The sequence below is a fragment of the Colias eurytheme genome, chromosome 7, assembly GCF_061535395.1.
Source record: "Colias eurytheme isolate Ceu_HAF_F1 chromosome 7, ilColEury1 Martin Lab GWU primary, whole genome shotgun sequence".
Taxonomy (NCBI): Eukaryota; Metazoa; Arthropoda; class Insecta; order Lepidoptera; family Pieridae; genus Colias; species Colias eurytheme.
This window is the reverse complement of record NC_142986.1, coordinates 9,083,198-9,109,068: the sequence shown is the minus strand read 5'-3', so window position 1 is coordinate 9,109,068 and position 25,871 is coordinate 9,083,198. Positions and strand designations below refer to the sequence as shown.

At 34.1% G+C, this 25,871-nt stretch overlaps 2 protein-coding genes across 4 annotated transcripts in view; one reads left to right on the top strand and one right to left on the bottom strand.

Annotated features, from left to right (window-relative positions):
* Nucleotides 1-1,082, bottom strand: part of FucT6 (alpha-(1,6)-fucosyltransferase 8) — a 33,212-nt gene extending 32,130 nt beyond the window's left edge. For all 3 annotated transcript variants that reach the window (XM_090103605.1, XM_090103606.1, XM_090103607.1), the window contains exon 1: nt 905-1,082. The gene's annotated coding sequence lies outside the window, so the exon portion shown is untranslated. The remainder of the gene's footprint in view (nt 1-904) is intronic.
* A 3,707-nt stretch (nt 1,083-4,789) lies between these two features.
* Nucleotides 4,790-22,816, top strand: mael (germ-plasm component protein maelstrom). The gene is made up of 12 exons (XM_090103615.1): nt 4,790-4,873; nt 4,979-5,170; nt 7,947-8,148; nt 8,801-8,944; nt 9,587-9,817; nt 13,766-13,929; nt 19,551-19,694; nt 20,399-20,461; nt 20,944-21,028; nt 21,478-21,528; nt 22,018-22,089; nt 22,340-22,816. The coding sequence occupies exons 2-12, from the start codon at nt 5,042-5,044 to the stop codon at nt 22,396-22,398; spliced, it is 1,344 nt and encodes a 447-aa protein (XP_089959741.1). The 5' UTR covers nt 4,790-4,873; nt 4,979-5,041; the 3' UTR covers nt 22,399-22,816.
* Nucleotides 22,817-25,871: the final 3,055 nt, after the last annotated feature.

Here is a 25,871-nt window from a genome sequence, read left to right as displayed (position 1 = left end):
TAATTAAATGCTTTATAGATAACAAAATGTAAACATTCTAAACACATAAAAATGTGTTATTTTGAAAACTTGTGGTAAAGATCTATGAAATAAAACCTTTATATATAAGTTTAAAAAATAATTCAATACAAACTGAGTAAGTAATAACTATATCTATACTAATATTATAAAGCTGAAGAGTTTGTTTGTTTGTTTGTTTGAACGCACTAATCTCGGGAACTACTGATCCGATTTGAAAAATTCTTTCGGTGTTAGATAGCCCATTTATCGAGGAAGGTTATAGGCTATATTTCATCACGCTACGGGCAACAGGAGTGAAGCCACGGGGGTGAAACCGCGCGGAGCAGCTAGTTTACTATAATATTATAGCCATTTAGACAAAAGGATTCAAGTAAAACCAATACTTTAGAGAGATATGATTTGATTTCCTTTATTTGTATCTTCTTTTTCATATAATATAATTAAGTTAATATTTTTAAAATATTTTTTTGTTCCTATCCCAATCAATTTCTTTATGGTATATTTTCTAATTAAGTAGTTATTTATTTGAATAAATTATTATTTAAAAAGTTAGAAATTGCAACCACCCACATCAAATGAATAATCGTATTCTAGATAAAGGACCGTATAAAAGAAATTTAAATATTTATATGGTATAAACCGGCTATTATATTACGCGGTGTTAGATTGCATTGGATAGATAGTAAAATAACTCCGGATACTCGTAATTTAGTTTAAATCTTCCCCTTGCATGGCATGTCATATGGTAAATCATTTTGTAATCCTTCCTCCTCACTTAAAAAAAATATTACATTTACCAAAATTACTTTACAATAAAATCGTAAATACTTGTTTTACGAATAAACAACTCCATAAAAAATTGACGATAATGTTCATAACTTACCGATTTATATATGTGCTTTTATCTATACGCGACACTTATCACTAAACTTCAAATCTCTGAGATATCAATTTAAAATGCAATTTTAAATGAAAAAGCTATAATTTATTAAATTTTAATAAAATGTATAAATACGCGACACACGTCTACTTCGATCAAAAAATGATGACACTTAGTGATGGGCACCGATTTTAAATTCCGATTTCCGGTTTATGCTAGGCGTCCACTAGGCGGATCGGGCCGGGCCGCATCGCAACGCAAAAATACGCCGGCCTATGTTTTGTATGAAACATCGTCCATTAGCGACGGATCGGGTCGGGGCGAGCCGCAACGCATTGGCGGATATCGCTTCGCAGGCGGATTTCTGCCGGCGGTGCGCTGCGGTCCGGCCCGCCCCGACCCGTCTAGTGGACGCAGGCAGGCGGATGTGAGCGGCGAGCGTCTGTTAGATAAAATCCGCATAAGCGATCCGCCGCGCCCCGTACAGGTGGACGCAGGAGCAAACAGCGCGTCCATTAGAGACGGCCCGTTGCGATGCGACGCCTAGCATTATAATGCTCGTCATTGGTCATAATTAGTCACGACTTAGAAAGAAGAGACCTTGAAATTTTACTCTCGCGATCTTGAAATTAGTTTTGGGATAGCAGGAGTGTGATAAGTCTGATTTTTTTAAATGTTTTTTTAAATTGAATGTTTATAGTAATTGCTTTTGAGTGTTTCGTATAATAGGTAAACTGAAAAGTTAAGTTCTTTCCAAGTTTGCCAATATTTTTTTTTTTAATTCACCCCCTTTCTACTGTGATGCCGCGTATTTACAAAGTATACATAGCCAGAACGCAACCATAAGAAACTGCTCGTGTATACTTTGTAATGCTGTTTTTAAGTTTGTTATTACAAAATATACACGAATTTTGCGTACTGATCGTGTATACTTTGTAACGCGGATGCTTGCTTCTTCGTTCCAAACTATACACGATCAGTACGCAAAATATGTACATAACTAAATATAGCTACTACACCACTTACGCTTGACCGAAATAGTATATAAATAGGCGTAGGCAATCAAAGACTTGTACAGCTATATCTAACTACTTTTATTCTTCTTGATTGATTCAGTAAAATATGGAATAAAAATATTATTAGATGAGCTTGGAAAAATAAATAGGTAACAGATATAAGGGTTATGGGTTAGGTTATGTTCGTGTTTTATTTAACTACACAAAAATAGGAGCCCCGCTTCGCGGGGCTCCGTCGCCTCGCAACCGTCTTCTTCTGGACTTATTAGATTCTTACATTTTAGCACTATTGTCAATTGTAAGTCGTGCAGTATATTCGGGAACGAAGACACAAGCATCCTCGATACAAAAAATATACGATCAGTACGCAACATTACATACACAATACACATGCATTTTAATAATAGATTTCAAAACAGCAATACAATCATATAAGCGCGAGCAATGGAAAGACGCCGCGCTTACTCCGAAACATACACGATTAGTCCGCATGCGTCCTGGCGCTGTATATTTTGGAGCGCGATTCTTACTTACTTCACTACAAAGTATACGTGAGTACTTGCGTACTGCTGTTGTATAGATTGGAAGAACTTTGTAAAAAAGTTATTTCCAAACTATACGTGATTAGTTTCATACCGTTGCGTACTGGCCTTGTATAGTTTGGAAAGACGCTGTGATGCCACCGTTATTTAATATGTACTTTAAGAGTGGAGTACAATGGAGTATCGGTCAATTAGGGAAAGCTGGCATGTTCACAGTACTCACACTTATGCAATTTCACTTACAGTATGTTCAAAAATAAATGCGACTCTAGTTTCATTTTAGACTTGAATTGTAAAATGGGTGCGTTGTAGATATGTATATGCAAATATAATTACTTATGAAAGCTCTCATAATTTACCTGTAAAATTATAATTTAAAAGTAAATCAATTGTTGAAGTTAATTATTTATTCTAATAATAATCAATTGGATAAAAGTATTAATAATCATTCAATTATCAAATAATAATTAAATTCCTGACTTTGGTCGAGTAAAGATATCTAAGAAATATTATATTTGTAATAAGTACGTAATACCTACCAATACGCGCTAACAAATATGTGTTACATGTTTATTGTATAATTTTCACACTATTGGTTTTAAACTCAAACTCAAACATTTATACAATTAGACTTCTTATAGAAGCACTTTTGAATCGTCATAACAGTTTAACAGTTTTAACATTTACCACCAATTCAGAAAGCAGTATCTATAGAGAAGAAGAAGAATCTATTTAATCATAATCGTAATCTTCTACTTCACTGTAACTTTCATCGCTCGAAGAACTCGATGTTTCGTTGTCGGAATTTCTTAATGATATTATAAATGAGTCAGTGTAATTATCTACTTTTGGTTCTAATTGAATATATTTTTCCTCATGTTCTCGCGTCTTTCTCCAAACGTCACTAAACATATCCAGACTAATAGCATTTGCTTTCTTTCTAAATAATTCTTACACAGTTTTCAAGTTAAAGTTCACATTTTGTGATGCTACTTTCCCTTTAATTATGCCCCATAGTAACTCTATTGGGTTGAGTTCTGGATGGTATGATGGAAGGCGCAATACACTATGTCCATGATCTTTGAGGATTGCATCAAGTAAGTAAAAATTGTATATAGTTTGGCTTATTTTTTTTAATAATGTGATAACTCTGATTATTAATTAGTTATTTGATTTTTGAAAAAAAAATGCCGATTTTAGTCAAAATTTATATTTCTCTAACAAGATCCTTATCATCCAAATTTCCACCTTGGTGAGAAAAATTGACATTTCTAATGAAAATGAACAAAAAATTAAATGATTTTATTAAATACTGTAAAATAGTCTATAATTCTTCCATTTACTGTATCACAAAATTCTTCATAGATTTTTAGATATTCGTACTACACCAATTACATCACCCTGTATTTATAAACAATTGCAAAAAATGACATATACATAGGCCGGGAGATACTGACACAAAATTTCGGGTCATTTGTAACAGAATGGCGGTTCTACAGAGGTCTTATTACGCAATGACTAAAAGAAAAATGATGGTCAGAACTCAGAACGCTGGTACCGGCGGACTAGTCGCGTGGGCGTTAGTCGAACTCGTCGGATAAATAGCGAAAGTCAAACGATTTACAAATCTTCGCTTTCCGCGCTTTCCGCTACTTTTCCGCGGTATGGCGACCATTTGGAATCGTCCGAAAAGTATGGCATGGCGATTTTAGTAAATGGCTGCACGACGATGGTTACCTGTGCAAAAGTGAGCCCGGTACAAATGGTTGAATTGTTTTTTTTAAATCAACGCATTCACGTCGGTATGGCGGACTGTAAGTCACATCGTAACTGTATGGCATGACACTACTGCCTACATCTTTTTTAAGGGCTATCGGTAAATTCTAAAATTTTTGTGTTACAAATCGTTGGACTTTCGCTATTTATCCGACGAGTGTGACTAACGCCCACGCGACTAGTCCGCCGGTACCAGCGATCTGACCATCATTTTTCTTTTTGTCATTGCGTACTAAGACCCCTCTAGACCGCCATCCTGTTACAAATGGCCCGAAATTTTGTGTCAGTATCTCCCGGCCTAACATGTGCAATGTGTAAATGTGTTGACGTTCCAGCTCTTCTTAATATACCTATATCCATTGCCCACTGCAAATTACAATCCATAGTCGAACTTTAAATTTTAATTAAAAGAAGACAAGAAACTAAATAAAACAATCGAGTATTGAGAGAAATGAAGTTTGTCCCTCGATTTTAATAAAATGAACCGGTGTCCGGTGCATTTTTTACCGATTTTCACTACACTCAAGAAAATCGTTACTTGACAATTGACAGTTGACACATTGAATGACATTTGACCACGCTTTTCAGATTTGAATCGAAAAAAAAACTAATTTTGTAAGTTTTTGGTACCTACCTAGGTAAGTTATCGAGTTGTTATTAAATACTAACAATTATTACATATTCTGCACTAAGCAGTATTACTTTGATAACATTTTATGACTAGAGTACGCATATACTTTTAGATTGTGCGGCTAAAAGCAGTTACTAAAACATACTTCAAATTATCTGAAATAATCTTGCACACAATGCCGAAAAAGCCGCCGAGGAATGCTTTTTATTTCTACATGGTGAACTTCAAAGACGAGCAGAGGATGAAGGGAATCCATTACGAGAATATGGCTGAGGTGGCTGAAGCTGCCGGTCCACTGTGGAGAGTGAGTAGCTCATATATATTAGTTTTAGAACAGCGCAGCGTTTCCTGAACATTTATAAAATGCATTACAGTCGCGGTCCATTACCATTCCGCTTTGATGCAATTTTTAAAGTGAAACTTTTATTACATTGTCTCAAACTTTTTGGTCTGTGTAGCGCATGTCGCGTGTATTGCGGATGCCGAGTAGGTATACCTACTCGGCAGCCGGCCGTCACGCGACATGCGCTACACAAAGCAGTGTTCGGAACTGTTCAAACAGTTTCACTTTTACCGTGGTTTCATAAAACCACACAACATTTTTTTTTGTTACAATCAAACAATAAAAATATTGCGTTGATTTCATATGGTTAATCAGATATTTCATGCTCCTTATAAGCTAGTAGATTTCTGCCCACAGTATTAACCGCTTTGTCTAAAACTTCACAATACAATTTATAGTAAAATTTCCTGAAAACCACTTTATCAATAAAAAAACTTCATCAAAATCTGTTATGCAAGTTTAAAGATAAGTTTAAGCATACTGACAAACAGACTGGAAAGCGACTTTGTATTATAATATGTAGTGATAAAATAAGCTCTTATTAGCTAATGGTAAAAAGTAACTTAGTAACTATTCATTAATTCTGTTTTTAAAAGTCAATTTTATTAGTTTATAATATATATTATAACTAGCTGAACCGGCAAACATTGTTCTGCCTTACTCTTCATCACCTGGCCTAGGGGTAAGAAGGGGTAGGGTAGGGGGGGTCTTCAAGCGTAGAGTGAACAGGTACCTTCTAGGGAAGCGCGTTTCATCTTAGACCACATCTCAGCTTAACATCAGGCGAGATTGTGGTCAAGCGCTTCCCTATTACCAATAAAAAAAAAATAGATGTTGGCCGATTCTCAGACCTACCCGATAAGCACTCAAAATTTCATGAGAATCGGTCCAGCCGTTTTGGAGGAGTATGGTAACTAATATTGTGACAGGGGAATTTTATAAATAAGATTACAGATAAAGAAGGTTTTGTTTTTCTGGCAAATACATTTTATTTCATAACGAGGAACGCTGGCTCTTATGATACAGATAAGCTCTGCTCTAAGAGAGAGTGTACATAATTATGTAAACTACATATATGTTTTTGGCAAAATAAGTTTTTTTTTTTATTAAAACTTCTTTCAGCTACATTTTAATAGATTTATATTACAAAGAAGTTTAAAATATTATGTTACATTTTGCATTTGCTATCTTCTATAGATAATTTTGAGAACTGCCAATGAATTTTATTAAGCACATACTCAAATTACTCTGTATATCAAACTAGCTTACCGCCCGCGGCTTCGCCCGCTTTATCTAAAACCTAATAAATCATATACTAAAACCTTCCTCTTGAATCACTCTATCTATTAAAAAAAACTGCACCAAAATCCGTTGCGTAGTTTTAAAGATTTAAGCATACAAAGGGACATAGGGACAGAGATAGCGACTTTGTTTTATACTATGTAGTGATGAACATTAAAATATACACTGAACATTGCTTGCTTATCATTTGAGTGATGTAAACAAATCTTATGTTACTTACACAATATGGTTTGTTTAGACTAAGTTATTTTAAGCTGAACAATATTATGCAACTGGTTGAAGCATTAAATAAAAAATAATAAGTGCAATAGAGAAATGTTTTTATTATTTTTTATTTAATACTTTTACTTTATTATAAATATATTTATGAAATTGAAAGGAAGATAATGTTCTAAGTTTTATGTTTAATTTTATGACCATGTTTGTGTGTTTATCAGAAAACTGTTGTTATTTTAACACACTATGCTTTTGAATTTTTATGTGAAAAATGAAAGCAGGACAGATAGGCAGATACATTTAATATATATAACACACCATGTGCAGTTCGATCCAACTTGAGAGATACTTTTTATCCCAGGAAAATAACGCAATCCCGGAAATCCCACGGGAACGGGAACTATGCGGGTTTTTCTTTGACTGCGCGGGCGAAGCCGCGAGCGGAAAGCTAGTTATATTATAAAGGGGAAATATGTTTTGATTGTTTGTAAGGAACAATTTAACTCAAAAAGTACTTAACAGATGTCAAAAGTTCTTTCCCGAACAGAAATCTACACTACTAGCTGTGTCCCGCGGTTTAACCCGCATTGCTCCACCCCTGTTGTTCTTAGCGTGATGATATTATAGCATATAGCCTTCCTCAATAAATGAACTATCTGACATCAAAAGAATTTTTCAAATCGGACCAGTAGTTCCTGAGATAAGCGTGTTCAAACAAACAAACAAACTCTTCAGCTTTATAATATAAGTATAGATACACGATGATATCCATACTAATATTATAAATGCGAAAGTAACTCTGTCTGTCTGTCTGTTACTCAATCACGCCTTAACTACTGAACCAATTTGCATGAAATTTGGTATAGAGATATTTTGATACCCGAGAAAGGACATAGGATAGGTTTTATCCCGGAAATCCTACGGGAACGGGTTTTTCTTTGAAAACGCGGGCGAAGCCGCGGGCGGAAAGCTAGTAGGCTATAATTTATTATGTCTTTATCCTGGCTAGTCTATACTAATATTATAAAGCTGAAGAGTTTGTTTGTTTGAACGCGCTAATCTCGGGAACTACTGGTCCGATTTGAAAAATTCTTTCGGTGTTAGATAGCCCATTTATCGAGGAAGGTTATAGGCTATATATCATCACGCTACGACCAACAGGGGTGGAGCCGGGTGAAACCGCGCGGAGCAGCTGGTTTATAATATAACTTCTTTAAAGGACGCACCGCCATCTATCCGCACGAAATTCGAAACAATGGCGAAACGCGAAAAGGAGAAGCACAACCTGCCAACTAAGAAGTTCACGTCAACGGGTGTGTCTTTCGCGGAGATTGAACAGCAGGAACGGGAACAAAAGGAGGCGGAGGAAGCTGAGCGGAAGGATATAAAGAACTTTGTCGCTATCAACACTATTAGTGGACGTAAGTATTTGTATTGTGATTAAAATTAAGGTAATAACCTTCAACGGGTGTGTCTATAGCAGAGATAGAGCAATAGGAACGGGTACAACGGGAGGCCGAGGAAGCTGAGCGGAAGGATATAAAGAACTTTGTCGCTATCAACACTATTAGTGGACGTAAGTATTTGTATTGTGATTAAAATTAAGGTAATAACCTTCAACGGGTGTGTCTATAGCAGAGATAGAGCAATAGGAACGGGAACAATGGGAGGCGGAGGAAGCTTAGCGGAGGAATATAAAGAACTTTGTCGCTATTAACACTATTAGTGGACGTAAGTAGTCTTTGTATCGTGATTAAAATTGAGGTAATAACCTTCAACGGGTGTGTCTATAGCGGAGATAGAGTAATAGGAACAGCCAACGGGAACAACATAAATTTAAAAATAATGGATATTTATGTACTTTTTGTGAGATTTGTAATGAATATGATAAATGATATGCTTATTAATAACTATAGTGTCAAATAAATAAATTAGTAAAATAATCTGAAATTATTTTGTTACAAAAGTGGGATACATAGCGATAAGCCTATTTTTCCCACTTTTCTAACATAGAAATAATTTCACATCCCCAATACATTTTTATTTTTTAACAAGATTTATTAATGATTTCAGGTGCACCCAGTATAGATATATTCCTAATGGATGTGAATGCGTTCTGCAAAGTGGGGTCCGAATATTTGATCGGCGAGTGCACAATACTGCGCTTCAATTTACAAGATGGGATCATGAATATATACCATGAAATGATTAATCCAGGTAACAATTATTAACAACTAGCGGTCCGCCCCGGCTTCGCCCGTGGTACATATTTCGCAATAAAAGGTTGTATGTTCTTTCTCAGGGTCTAAAGATTGTCTGTGCAAAATTTCATCAAAATCGGTTTAAGCGAGAAAGTGTAACAGACAGACAGACAGAGTTACTTTCGCATTTATAATATTAAGTAGGGATAGTTTTGATAATTTTGTAGATTAGTAGAACTAAGATGTGTGTTGAAAAACTGACGTAACCCTTGTTACGTCAGTTTTTCTTAAAAATATTACTAACTAGAGGTCCGCCCAGTTTAGGCGTGATTGAGTAACAGACAGACAGACAGAGTTACTTTCGCATTTATAATATTAGTATGGATTATTTACTACTGTCTGTCTTGAAACCTACAGGGCACAAATTCTTATACTAAGCACGAATGTAGCACTTACTACTGAGCTAAAATTATTTATTTATTTATTAAAAATATATAAAAATAAACTTTTTGCTCAGAGTACCCCCTCATAATAAACATAAGACAGCCTAGAAATCAAATTTTATCTACTCTTTTCGTTTATGTTCAACATCTGTCTCCTATTTAACATTAGTTAAAATCTGAAAAATTATCAATAATTAATTTATACTCCATTTCAGGCTCAATACCAATGGGCTATGCATATGAAGCTAAATTGGGCAGTCAAGAATTCTGCATCCCGCTACCAGACGAGACAATACCTCGTAGTAACTACATGCATATATTAGCAACAACTATAGATTACTTGAAACAAAACAAAAGGAATACTAATACTTTGCCTCCGATATTCACAATGCCGGATAAAGTTGCACCCGTACAGGATTTTATTGTGCAAATGTGTAGACGCGCTGGTGAGTTTATTTATAACTAGCTTCCGCCCACGACTTTGTACGTGCATCCCCGTTTTTCCCCGTTCCCGCAAGAATTTCGGGAAATCCTTTCATAGCGGATGCCTGCGTACTAACATCTACCTGCATGCCAAATTTCAGCACGATACGTCCAGTGGTTGGGGCTGTGCGTTGATAGATCACTATATCAGTCACCTTTGAGTTTTATATATAGACTAGCGGTCCGCCCCGGCTTCGCCCGTGGTACATATGAAAAATAGATGAATATATAAATGTTTGACGACGCGGTTGGCCCAGTGGTAAAGTAACTGCCTACTGAGCCGACGGTCCCGGGTTCGATCCCCGGTCAGGGCAAATATTTGTGTGATGAACTCAATTATTTGTTCTTGGGTCTGGGTGTTATTATCTATATATGTATTTATAATAATATATTTATCGTCGCCTAGTACCCACAACACAAGCCTTAATTGAGCTTACTGTGGGACTAGGTCGATTTGTGTAATAATGTCCTATAATATTTATTTATTTATTATTTATATTTATTTATTTATTTATAGATGTTGGCCGATTCTCAGACTTACCCGATATGCACAGAAAATTTCATGAGAATCGGTCCACCCGTTTCGGAGGAGTATGCAGACTAACATTGTGACACGAGAATTTTATATATAAGATAAGAGATAGATTTATTTATAACACTTTACTATGCTAGTTATACAAATTACTTAAAACTAAAACTTATAGCTAAACTAGCACAGAGGGCGGCCTTATCACTAAAGAGTGATCTCTTCCATGCTTATTTATAAAATACATAAAAAAAAATCGTTACTTGCTGTTAAAGTAATTTTTAACGTAATCTAAGTTCCATTGATCATAGTACACTACTTATGGGACACCCTTGCAATGTTGTTGGTATTAATGAAACACTTTCTTAGACTGTAGGGTGTATAATAATGTATTCACAACTGTGATTCAACTGCTATATAACTGCTCTTAAACGGACTATATAGTATGACGCACACATACAAAACATACATGATACGTTACACACTACATCTCCCCTCATAGAAAATAATAAAAAAAATAGTAATTAATATTTTTTTTAGCTGAATATAATGCAAAATATTTTTTCTACGTTTTTGGTTACATATCTTACTACTTATCATATAAACGAGTAAATAAAATCAAAATTAACATTAAAACAATAGCATGAATTTCAATCTATTACTAAGTACTTATTTTTAAAACTCCAAAAAAGAACATTCTACACGATTACACATTGGCTTACACACTACATAGTAACTAATACTTATAGATTAAAGAAAATAATTTTAATTAACTTCTCATGTACGAAAATAATGGAAAAATTATACAATATTAGAAAATATTTTATCGTCATATCCGTATTTAAAAATGTCACAGTCCGTAATTAATTAATAGTCATATCCGAGTAAAATAATAATTATCTTTCAATAAATCTTACAATATATCCTCATAGAATACGTTTATTTATGTGCTTACAGTTTACACATCATACTTAGAAACGACATAATATTCATTATCTGTATTCAATTTTCTTCATATATTTTATTCTTTATGTACTTTCTCATATGTACAATATCAAGAAATATATTTATTTATTTATAACATTAACATTAATTCAGGCAGTTCTTTTAACACATCATTATATTATCATATATTTTATACCTTTATTCATAGGTACCATATTGTGTCCAAGTTATCTTCACGAGTGGTAGCTCGACCTAATCATGATCAGAATTACAAGGATTCGTGCCTGTCTTGTATCCTGGTGTACCTTGTTTCTAACAATAAATCATATCATTTCACTTTTCAATTGTAGCTCTCAGGCTTAAATATTAATTTATTTTTATTTTTCATACAATATTAATTCTTATTTCTTCAAGTAATTAAATGTCACATTATTAAATTTTTGATAGGAATATAAAAGAAAAACTTAGGTGATCAAGCTAAGATTCCATCTATATCCTAATAAAAAAAAAACAATATGAGTAATTTTTTTTTTGTACTCATACAACGACAAATATTTACTTTTTCTCTTCGTCTATTATTCACAAATATCATTAGATATTTATCATGGTAATTCATTTAATCAAATAAGAACTTTAATAAGGACTTTTACTTTAGTCTCTTTAAATCATGTTTTAAATATTGAAAATATATAAGTTTCATTACAATCATTATTTGTGAAATTAGTGTGACCCTCCGAATCCAAAATGTTAATTAAAAAAAAAAATTAAAGTTTCACACTCAATTGAATTGACAAGATCGTATTTCATTACGAACATTTTATAAAATGCACAGAACGATGCATTGTGACTACCTAGTTACCTACATGGTAACACGAAATATGAGACGAAATTACAGACGCTGCATACCATTTCCCTATTTGGTAGCGCTTTATAAAACAAACAATGAACTAATAGAATTATCTGTTACTAAGTACTTTGATTATACATAGCTATATATATTTATGTATAGTAATTAATATAACACAATAATGGGTTTTGACAAAAAAAAAAAAAATCTTTTAACTAAAATAATTCGTTACCTTACATTAATGTAAAATACACTGCTTGAACTTTAAATTTCACTTCTAGCTTTTTTTTTTTTCACGAAATTAAACTTGTATTCCGTCGTCACTCTTGAATTTCGGGACATTCGGGATTCTGGTCAATTTGGGAAAATGTCTGCTATTCACACTGGCTGATCTCCCGGCTCCAGCTGCATCCTTCCATATCTCCAATTTTATTTCACATTTTTTCATAAATAGATGATATTCCAAATCTCCATAGTTTTTTTTTTGTTTTAAAAAAACTTTCTTCGTCAAATAAATTCTGTTCTTAATTTCCATATTCACGTTCGTCGATTTTTTTATTATATTGATAAATTTTCTATCCGGTACATTGCGATTTGCGAATACGCATAAAAATTATTTGTTTAAATCTTAACTTTTAAAATATTATTTTTCAAAAATGATCCATAGCTCAGTACTGCCGCGAGGCAGCACTGGCAGGGTCGCCATGCAATGGCTTGGTGGTAATGAAACTCTTTACTAGACTGTATGGTGTATAATAAAGTATTGAACTGTTATTACAAGTGCACAACTGCAGAACCTTAGGACTATATAGTATGACGCACACATACAAAACATACATGATACGTTACACACTACACCCTGTAGATTGTAAATTAAATTATAAATACTTAGTTATAATCACTTTTTGATAGGCAAGTGATCATAGGCATATATTTTGTTCATAAATTAATATTTATAAAAAGTACGTTTTATCTAGTTACCAGATCGCTGAATGTCTTTAACCTACTGAGTAAATAGTAATACATTTAACTTGGGTAATCTCGCAGTACGACTGCCTCCTTGGTACAGTGGTTGACGCGTGAGCGTAGAACCTAGGGGTCCTGGGTTCGAATCCCGGTGGAGACAAAGAAAAAAAGTGTCTTGGTTTGGCAGGACACAGAAGGCTGATCACCTACTTGTCTCTAAAGAAAATCGATCAGTGAAACAGATGTATGTATAATGCATCTGCCCCTTACCCCACTTTGGGACATGGGACTTCACTTATAATATCGCAGTAAGAAAAATTACTGAAATTGACTATTGAAAAGTGCTTCATATTGGTTGAAATGGTTGTTAATCATCTCAATAGATGGCGCGCGGTGTGTCCCTTCAGACACATAAAACTGAAAGAATAGAATAAATTCGATTGCTCTGGCGGGTCACGAGTGGCTGAGTTGGTCTGGCATCCGCCCCGGAATGGCGCGAAAGGATGCGGGTTCGAGTCCCGCCTCGTGATCAAATTTTTTCTATTCTTTATAAATTTATAAGAAAAATTACATTTACATTAATGATCTACACTAAATTATTTCATAATAAATATAATTATTTCGCAGAGGAAGACGACTCTCTATTCCGAGTGTATAAATTGGACACGCTTTTCTTTACACTCATCAATGCTATTAAATCTCGACCTGATGAAGGGTTCCCGAAGGAATCTCTAGCCCTGGTGCAACTTAAGAAAGATATGTTTAAATATACACCAGGGATTGGCTGTGAGGTAGGTTTTAATTATTATTTGTGGGTTTTTCTGTTCCTATCATATTTCATTATCTTTCAATAAGTGTAAAAAATCATAACCCTCCTTTTGCTTTGCCGTAGTCGGGTAAAAACTAAAAAGAAATTCACATTTTTGTGACACACAACGATAGGTTGTATAACAAATAAAATATTAGTTTAAACTTTGTTCAGTTATTTACTGGCTGTCAACTGTCATAACCACGAAAACATACTCTCGTGAAGATAAAATCGTTACTACGGGAAATATTCTAGTTTATGTCGTTAAAAAGTGAAAAAAGTGGAAAAGATAACCTGAAGTTCATGTGTGATTGTTATCCAGTGAAAGTGTTGTGTTTTTCGTAAAAAAAACTAGTGCTAAAACTCAATAGTGACACTTAAAACTTTTTGCAAACTACAGACTACCCTCAACTAAACCTTACATTTCTATTGTCAAGTGAAGATGACATGACATTGACATGTCATGACAATCCATAGACAATATTACCTGTGTTGCTACTACCTAAATAAATAATAATAGAATATAAATATCATTAACTTATAAAAATAATAAATAATAAAAAAAAAAAAAAAATATTGAATAGCATAATACTATAAATAAGTAAATAATGATTAATGAATATAAACATGCTACTAGTTTGATCATTGAAAAAAATGAGTAATTATAATGAAAACTCCCCAACTTGTATTTCAAATGAAACTGAAACTCAGCTAATGCCAAGGAATAATGAGAAATCACCTAATAAAACCACTGCTTGTAAACAAAGCAATAAAAAATTTGTACAACAAGCGTTTCACCCAAGCTTATTCATGTCAAAACCTAGAAGCATATCAACATCTGAAATTGAAAACATCCAAACTCAGTCCAGTTCCGATTTAACCCAAGACACTATTCCTCCTACTTGGCAACGAGTCCCTTCCCTAAGAAATGCCAAGCGGAAAAAAACATCCTCTCCATCTCCAGAAAGAATATCAATTCACAACCAGTACTGTGGTCTTCCCGTTGACCAAAGGGAAGATGATTTGAGCAAAAATAGTGAACCCATCAAGAAAGTAACAAAACCACCTCCAATAATATTATATGGTATCAAAGATGTCAATAAGCTTACTGAACTATTAGAAAACATCATTAGCAAAGAAGACTTTACTTACAAAATCGTCAACCAAAACCAATTACGCATTAATTGCCAAACTATAGATTCTTATAAGAAAACAGTATCTATTGTCAGAGAAAAAGGTTTAATTGGACACACATTTAATAGCAAAGATGAACGCCCCTGTAGAATCGTCATCAAAAACCTTCACTATACTACACCCATCACAATTATTAAAGAAGCCATCGAGGAAACTGGAAATATAGTTATTGGAGAAATAATTAATGCCAAATACGGGCCAGACAAGAAACCAACTTCAACATTCTTTGCTAACCTAAAACAGAATTCGAACAATACAGCTGTAAAAAATATCAAATTCATCTATCACCAAGCAGTCACTATAGAAGATCCCCGGAAACGAAACACTATTGTCCAATGTCAAAGATGCCAGCAATATGGTCACTCCAAGAATTATTGTATGAGGCCCTATCGCTGTGTTAAATGTGCACAATCTCATAGAACGGCAGATTGCCCAAAGACTGATCGTACTACTCCAGCAAAATGTGCTCTGTGTCTTGGTGCACATCCAGCAAATTATAAGGGTTGTGAAGTGTACAGAGAAATTCTAGAAAGAAAAGAAAAGAACCGCTCACATCTTATAAATAGAGAAACAAATAAAACAATACAAAACTCTAACACTCAAAACCCACTGCTAAATACTAAAGATAATTTCACACAAAATACTAATAGCAACAAAAACATGAGATATTCTGATGTACTACGAGGTAATAAAAACAATGATCCTATAATTCCACCAACAAACAAAACCATTGAAGACATGCTACTCAGACAAGCTGAAAAATTTGATCTTATACTTCAACAAATGAGCACACTAATCAACCTGATTACTACCCTCGTGTCCAAAATATCAAAATGACGTCACTCAAAATAGCAACTTGGAACCCAGACGGTCTGTCTCCAAAAAAACATGAAGTTGAACTTCTATTGCACTCACACCAAATTGACATACTTCTTGTGGCTGAAACACATTTCAATAATAATAGCACTTTTAGAATAAGTAACTATGATGTATATGCAACTAACCACCCAGATGGTACTGCTCACGCCGGTGCTGCTGTTATAGTCAAGTCCAACATCAAACATCATGCCCAACCTAAATACAGAACAGCCCACTTGCAAGCAGCCACCATCTCGATTGAGGATAAAATTGGAAATTTTAATGTGTCTGCTGTTTACAGTCCTCCTAAGCACAAAATAACAGATGAACAGTACAATGAATTTTTTAACACACTTGGTACTCGATTTATTGCCGGCGGGGACTGGAATGCAAAAAATGTTCATTGGGCTTCAAGACTCACTAACACTAGGGGGAGAGAACTCAAGAAGAGTATTGACAAAAATATGTTAGGAACCATCTCTACACCAGATCCTACCAACTGGCCAAGTGATTCGAAAAGATTGCCTGATGTTATTGACTTTTTTATAATGAAGGGTTTATCAAGCCTATTCCATCACATACAAACATGCCTGGACGTTGACTCGGATCATGTCCCAGTTATACTAACCATTGGCATAAATGCTATTAAAGTTTCAAAAAGTATAAAACTTTATAATACACGCACTAATTGGAAAAGGTTCCACAAACTGGTTAACGATAGGCTTGATCTGAAAATACCCCTGAAGACTGAGACAGATATAGATGAAGCTACAAGAATTTTTACCACAACAATACAGGAATGCTGCTGGACATGTACTCCCAACTTACCGAACCGCCTACCTCAGGACAAGCTTATCTCAGAATCCATAAAAACAAAAATATTGGAAAAAAGGAGACTGAGGCGAGTATGGCATACAAGTAGACACCCAAACGATAAAAGGAAACTGAATAAAGCCGCCAAGGATCTGAAAGCTCTTTTATCCGAAGCCAATGATGCATCGATGCAAGCTTATCTGGAAAATCTAACAAACACCAAAGCTACAAATTACTCACTTTGGAAGGCATGCAAAAACTTTGACCGGCCACTTCATCACAAACCACCAATTCGAACTCAAGGCGGGAACTGGGCTAAATCCCCGCAAGACAAAGCTACAGCTTTCGCAAACCATCTTAGTCAAGTTTTCCAGTCAAACCGAACAGAATATGATGAAGATGAAACATATATTGATTCAGTTCTCATGCAGGACTACCAACTCGATCTTCCTCTAAAACTAGTAACTCCTAAAGAAATCCGTAGGAACATTACAATCATGGACAGTAACAAAGCACCAGGGTTTGACCTCATTGATGGAAAGGTCCTGAAGGAATTACCACGAAAGGGAATAGTATTTCTTACCTCATTATTTAATGCTATACTGCGATTAGGGCACTTTCCTGATTTATGGAAAGTCTCGCAGGTCATAATGATACTTAAACCTGGAAAGCCTGCTCATGAATTAAGCTCATACCGACCGATCAGTCTTCTGCCAACTACATCTAAATTATTCGAGAAATCTCTGCTCCATAGACTTAATGACATCCTTAAACAAAAATCAATTATCCCTGACCATCAATTTGGATTTCGTAGTGAACACGCCACATTGGAACAGGTCCACAGAGTTTGTAGAAGCATAAGAAAGTCCTTTGAAAAGAAAGAATATTGTTCATCTGCATTTCTTGACATACAGCAGGCTTTTGACAAAGTTTGGCATAAAGGCCTATTGTACAAAATCAAAAATTTATTACCACATACCTTCTATGGAGTTTTGGCATCTTATATATCCAATAGAATATTTCAAGTCACAGAAAACGAATGTACATCAGGCTTCTACAATATCCTTGCTGGAGTACCACAGGGATCAGTACTCGGACCAGTTTTGTACACCCTATACACATCCGATATTCCAAGAAACTCAGATGTAGTAGTTGCGACGTTTGCAGACGACACAGCGTTACTTGCATCACACAAATGTCCGATGCAAGCATCCCAAAATCTACAAAAGGCACTGAATGAAATAGAATCCTGGATGAAAAAATGGAAAATTACTGCCAGTGTCACTAAATCAGTACACGTGACCTTTACTCTTCGCAAAGATAACTGTGCTCCCGTAAAACTAAACGGTACTGAACTTCCCCACTGTGATACTGTCAAGTACTTGGGCATGCATCTAGATCGTCGACTTACCTGGAAAGAACACATTAAAAAAAAAAGGGACGAAATAAATTTAAAATACAGAGGACTCCACTGGCTTCTAGGTCGAAACTCAAAACTGTCCATGAACAACAAACTCCTCATTTATAAAACAGTCCTTAAACCAATATGGACATACGGACTGCAACTTTGGGGTGCAAGCTGTAACTCTAATATAATGATAATGCAACGAGTTCAAAACTATATTCTCAAGCAATTATCAGGTGCTCCCTGGTACATCAGAACAGAAGAGGTCCACACTTTCTTGAACATACCAACCATCAAAGAGGAAATATGTACGCAACATCTTTCATACAAAGTGCGATTGGGAAAACATCCAAACCCTCTTGCTACAAAACTGCTTGAACCTGAAAACGTGCGTCGTCTCAAAAAGCGACGAGACATTTTTGACTAGTCAACACTGCCGGCTACCAAGCCCGATAAAATAAAGGGTGGACTCCAATGGGAGCAGCATCCTTCCTGCCATACGCGCCTTCAACATATCCGCTTATAGTCTAGCGACTGATCGCAGATATAATAATAAATAAAAAAAAAAAAAAAAAAAAGTTTAAACTTTGAATCGTGGTAAAGTGAAGAAATGGAATCGAAACCGCCTAACTATTTTTAAATTGTTATACGTATTTGCGCAACTGAATCATTCCTCAATACCAATACAGTGCAAACCAGTCTTTAATTCATTTCTTAGAGCAGCCGTACACGGGCAGCTCGAGCAGTTAACGGCTTAGCGACGTACACGAACTGCTCGAGTGGTCCGTCGTGACTGCTCGAGCTGTCGCTACAAACCGCGCAGTTGACGACTTGAAGCGGTCGCGACTGCTCGAGCAGTCCGTGTACGGCAGTGAGTGAATGTCTACAGTTCACCGCGTGGTCGCGGCTTCAAGCCGTCGGTCTCAACTGCTTGAAGCAGTCCGTGTACAGCAGTGAATGAATGTCTATAGTTCACCGCGCGATCGCGGCTTCAAGCCGTCGGTCTCAACTGCTTGAAGCAGTCCGTGTACGGCCGCCCTTAATTTGTCAAACTCAAAGCTAAAATCACGATTATTACTCGCTGTTTTTTTTTTTTAACACGCTGCTCAGGCATTTGACCGCCATCTCACCTGATGGTTAGCGAAGATGCGGTCTTTCAGGTTAGTATGCCTGATCAGTAAAGTAAAGCCTATTCATACTTTGGCCGTGAATAGATCCAAATTATCAGGAAACACGGATGGCAGTAGGGAGATAAACATCTTCACGGTTTTTTTTGTTTCCACATTAAAAACCATTCAACCCTTTCTTATTTCTACTTAATGTAATAATTTCAGCACCACAACACAGAAGACAAAACGGTTGAATGTACTACATCCCGGGTCAAACGATGGGCGTTCACTATTATGGACAGCTGCTGTCCAGTAGTCGGTGTGGATATGAAACCTGGGAAGCATCTGCCCTATGATTATGATATGGATGTGAGTATACACATGAATAATAAAAAAAAATGTGTGCGTGTAGTAGTGTACACACGTAAGAAGTGAAACTTCTGTATGACCTTATTTTTCAAAAAATAATCTATACTAATATTATAAATCTGAAGAGTTTGTTTGTTTGTTTGTTTGAACGCGCTAATCTCAGAAACTACTGGTCCGATTTGAAAAATTCTTTCGGTGTTAGATAGCCCATTTATCGAGGAAGGTTATAGGCTATGTATCATCACGCTAAGACCAACAGGAGCGGAGCAATGCGGGTGAAACCGCGGGGAACAAAAGACGCTTAATAAAACATTATTATTACGATAGCTGTACAGGGTTACACAAGTGTGTATGGGATTTGAAACTTACCAAATAATACATACATTAGTCCTACTAATATTACAAATGCGAAAGTTTGTGAGGATTGATGTATGTATGTATGTTTGTTACTCTTTCACGCAAATACTACTGAACGGATTACAATGAAATTTAGCACACATATAGAGGGGAACTTGAATTAACACATAGGATAGATTTTATCCCGTAAATCCCACGGGAACGGGATCTATGCGAGATTTTCTTTGAAAACGCGGGCGAAGCCGCGGGTGGAAAGCTAGTTTGTTATATATAAGTATATATATAAGTTAGATATTACAAATTACTAACCGTTTCCGATAATCAATATAATATTGTATTATTCACAGAGCATATTAATGTATCAAGAACAGAAGAAAGGCAAAATGGGAGCGACTGTTGCTGACCTGTCGGTAATTATTTTTTTGTATTATCCCATGAATTTCATACATTTCCTCTCCTAACAGATTGCCTGGTAGAGATTGATCTTTAGCAATAAGGCCGCCTCTTGTACGAACAAGGCCTTTTTGAAATTTTGTTCCTTACGGTTCCTACGATTCTTAAAAAAATCAAACCCAAACATTTATTTATTCAATTAAACTTCTTCTAGAAGCACTTTTGAAGCGTCATTAGGTGCATATTTTTAACATTTACCACCGATTCGGAAAGCAGTATCTACGGAGAAGAATCGGCAAGAAACTCCATAGTTGCTCTTTTTAATCATAACAGTTTTACAATTTTACAAATTATATATGTAACATCATAAATTTTTCATACAAAAAATAAATAAAACTGAATCAAGCAGCTGCTTATGTTTTTAAATGTTATCAAAATCAAAAACAGTAGTATCAAGTATAATAAGAGATTTTATAAATATAAAACACATGTGTTTCAGGACCAAGCCAGCAATATATCTTTGGTCAGCGACACATCTTCTGTTATGTATGATACGGCTTCTTCACTTAACTCTTCCGCTGAAAGTAAGTATCATATATTATATCAATAATTATTTATTACAGTTAGGGCCGATTTTTCAAACCTTGGTTTAAATTTATCCGTCCAATAAAGACAGTCCAATTACACGAACATTTTAAAATGTCACCTCTAAACTGTCAAATACAGAAATTAGAATACATTTTTAAAATGGTAGTTTAATACGTTATTCGATGAATAAGTTTTAACCAACGATTGAAAAATCAGCCCTTAGTAGAATCAAACTCAAACAAACTATTATTTTATGTTATAATTCTAGAAAACTTTTAAACGCATTTACTCAATAAACAGTTTTATTGTGATTCAGTGTTAAACTTAATACGTTAAAATATTTTTACGTTAAAAAAAAACACAGAATCCGAGGCAAAGGGCTTGTATATGTAATAATATGTATGTAACAAGTAAGTAAGTAATAAATTTTGTATTTGTTTTTCAGCGAGCAAAAACAAGCGTGTACACGTGCCCTTACGTATGCCGAAAACGAACTGTGAGTGTTGTAATTTTTTTATATTTATTTAATGTATTTAAGAGTTTCGCGCGCCAAGTTTTTTTGTTGACTATATCTGTATAGCTTTGAAGTTAATCTGTACAATATTTTCTGGCTTTTGACATACTAGCTTTCGGCCCGCGGCTTCGCCCGTGTTTTCAAAGAAAAACCCGCATAGTTCCTGTTCCCGTGGGATTTTTGGGATAAAACCTTTCCTATATGTTAATCCAAGTTACTCTCTATATGTGTGCTAAATTTCATTGTAATCGATTCTGTAGTATTTGCGTGAAAGAGTAACAAACATACACACACATACATCCATCCTCATAAACTTTCGCATTTGTAATATTAGTAGAATGTATTTTAGTCAAATGGATGCCATTTTGTGTAATGTAACTTAGTCGTTGTTTAAACATGTTTAAATGTTTATGCAAAAATGCAGTTTCAATTTCTAAATGTGAAATAATCTTTTAAAATTTGTATTTTCAGTTTCGAAGGTATTCTCAGCGGCGCCTGAATTGTCGGAATCAGACTTTCCCAGTCTACCGCTTGCTGGAAGAGGTAATTACATATTATATTATGTAAAATAATATTTATTTTACAATTTTACTACTTAAAATAAAATGTAAAGAAAACGACTAAATACTAAAGAAAAATGGGTTAAAAGCTATTTAGAGTTATAGTTATTTAAAAGTTTCTAGTTCGTAATTTATATTATGAGAGCAGAAATAGTTGTTAAATTATTAATTTTTCTATTCAGGAAAATGTAATGCTTTTTCTTATTGTTTTGTAACTTTTTTTATTATTAAAGGTCGCGGTATGGGATCCAGTCGCAGTCTCGCAAGCAGTGTCGGTAAAAGCAGCAAGTAAAATGATAAGAAAGCTAAAAATGTAAACTCAGTTCTCAAATACCAGTTGAAAACGTAGTATCCGTTATCAAAAATATTTTAAAATGTCTACTTTGAGAATATTTTATTGATTCATTTGAACATTCTGTCATAAAATCTTCTTTGTTCAATAAAAATAACTAAATACACAATGCCATACAAAAACGAACTTAAAAACTGTACTCAAATGTGAATGCCAAATTATACTCAAAAGGACCAAACTATCATTCACATTGACATCATTTTAAGGTGCATTCACAAATGTACAAAAAACGATAAATTTTAACAACCTAAGCCAAAGTAAATTCAACCTTATTCATTTGAATTAAGGTCGAATTACTGACGTGTTTTGTCGCTCATTGTGTATTTAGCTGCATTCTCCATAATATGAATAAAATTGCGAAACGAGTTGTTGGATTCTCTATTAATAAATATATTAATAAAATCTCGGCAAAACGTCCATTGGATTTGAAAATATAGTTTTATGTGGTCTTAATACTAATTCTAAGAAACATTGAGAAAAAGTTTTTGGATATATACATTATATTTATTATAAAGAATACATAATTAATATGGTATTTGAGAATTCAGTCTTATAATTATTTTGTAACTTTTAATGCTAATGCGTTATTTTGACGGTAATTTTTTTTATACTTATGTGCTATTTTGAGCAGGGTTTCTGAAAATAAAAGTTATTATTACTATTCATATTTCATATACTTGAAATATATACAAATAGGTGGAATATATTTTGGAGTAAGAAACATTTAGAATACTGATTATTTTCTACGAAATATCTATATTCTTTATGTTTAAAAACAAGTAATCAATTTTGGTCCACCTTCTTGTGATATTATGTGATTAAAATCACTAAAAAATAACATTTCACGTGTGATTGTATTTTTCTAACGAAAGAATTTTTTTTTTATTGAATTTCTAACGGCCTTACTAATAAAAAGTTAAACAATGGATAAATTTCACCCTTTTTTTACCATAGCTCTGTCCTGATCTTGCTCACATGAAACATCAATCATAAAAACAAGACAGGTTATTGCAATAACTAATCCATTGCAAAGCGAATGGGTAACAATAAATTTTAACAAGCCAAAGTAAATTCAACCTTATTCAGTTGAATTAAGGTCGAATTACTGACGTGTTTTGTCGCTCATTGTGTATTTAGCTGCATTCTCCATACCATGAATAAAATTGCATTTTATAAGTAAGACCGTTATTTTATAGCATTTAATTGTTTCATAAATTAGAAATTTTCCATGAATAGAAAATCGATCGAATTTGTCCATTCTTTAAAAAAATTCAAATCTTTACTTTTTCGTGGGTATTATTTCTTTTTTTTTCTGAAGCGATATGTTAAGTTTTAAATGATAACTTAACTAGGAGCTTAGAGACCTTCACGTAATTGAGATTATATCTATATATACTTACATCTCTTTCTTTCACTTACGATGACGTGAGATAACATTATATTTTTGTAACTGATAAGTTTAATTCTTCGATTAAGGAAATTAGACTAACATTTCAGTGAGAATTGTAATTGTAAATATAAATATGTTTATCTATCGGTTTCATAACTTCTGGATATGTTTCGAACAGCTTATCTGACAGTAAAAATGACAATGTATGATAATGTTCGTTAAAGTATCAAATAGGCTATCAGAGACATTATCAGTAAGTTGTGAAACCTGAAACTGTGATTGAAAAATGCTTCAGTACTGTCTACATAAGGAATCTCTGTTGCGTGCATTTGTAGATAAAATAAGCAGAAAAACTCTTTCATAAATTTTAAGTCAGTTCATAGAAATTAAAATGTGAATTTCAAATTCATTACGCATTTTGTTCAAGTTTGTATTTCCTTCAGATCTCATACAAGTAACAGTTATTATTGTAACTAGTGTTTTGTTTGACATTTAATTTTTTTTTCCTTAATGTAAGTTCCAATGTTGCCACGTTAGAATTCATATGGTAATGTTTGTATAATTACTTTTTGTTAATTGTTTTCGTTGATAAGAATAAAGACAAATAAATATTTTCTCTTATTTTTTGTTTTATTTAGTGTTTAAAACACCACAATAATTGTCTTGATTTTAAGACATTTAAGGATTCAGTTCAAAGCACATCTTTATTAAAACATTTCTAAATGTATGCAGGTTTTTGTTTGTCACGATAATCTCCAGGTATGTCATGAATGTTCTTACCACTATAAAAATATGTATTACATAATCCAATAACGATCAAACCCATCCCTATTGGCGCCAAACAGCTATATATCTTGATTTTTTTAATACTAGCGCAGTGCTATTGCAAGTGCATTTGAAACTTGTTTCATATCAAATAGTATATACGCAGTCTGATTTCGCATAATGCATTTTGACATCGTAAAACAATATGGCAAACTTATCAGACTTGTTCCAAAATATCTTATACTAGCTGCGCTCCGCGGTTTCACCTGCGTGGCTCCGCTCCTGTACTAAGCGTGATGATATATAGCCTTATAGCCTTCCTCGATGCTATACTATCTAACAGTCAAAGAGCATAATGTATAATAGGGCACTAACAGTGAAAGAATATTTCAAATCGGGCCAGTAGTTCCTGAGATTAGCGCGTTCAAACAAACAAACATATCAGCTTTATAATATTAAGTATAGATTAGTATAGAGAACTGTTTACACTGAGATATCCACATAAAAAAAATGTCTATAAACTAGTTATAAAGGTCAATTGCATTCATATTTATTTGTTTGCGAGGTAACTATACTATCATAGAGAATGAGAGTTGAGGAAATAATATTTTTAGTCATGGAGCAGGGGTAAATAAAACAATTGATTATAACAAATTGTAATAAATAATTATATTACGAAAACATGTATGTAATAGGTATATTGATATAATATTAAAATGAAATACAACAAACTCATAAACTCTTTAGGATCGATGTCGTTTCATTTAAATTCTGTTCCCTTATTCTTACAACAATAATATAAATGGTAAGCGTATAACAAAAAAAGCATTGTTATTAATGAATTAAGTACTAACTAGGTATATCAAAGCTTGAATTCAAATACCTATTCTAATATTCCTTTTGATATTTTTATGAAAAGCTGATGGTCGAAGATCCGAACATAGGTCGACCTTCACCGGCGTGATAATAGAATGAGACCAATTTTATAATAAACTAGAGGTCCGCCCCGGCTTCGCCCGTGGTACATATTTCTCAATAAAAGGTAGCCTATGTCCTTTCTTGGGTATCAAAATATCTCCATACCAAATTTCATGCAAATTGGTTCAGTAGTTGAGGCGTGATTGAGTAACAGACAGACAGACAGAGTTACTTTCGCATTTATAATATTAGCATATATTAGTATGGATGTAGTCAATTAAAAAATCTATTAAAGATGGGTTTACTGAAAAAATTCCTAAACAGGATATTTTTAGAATTT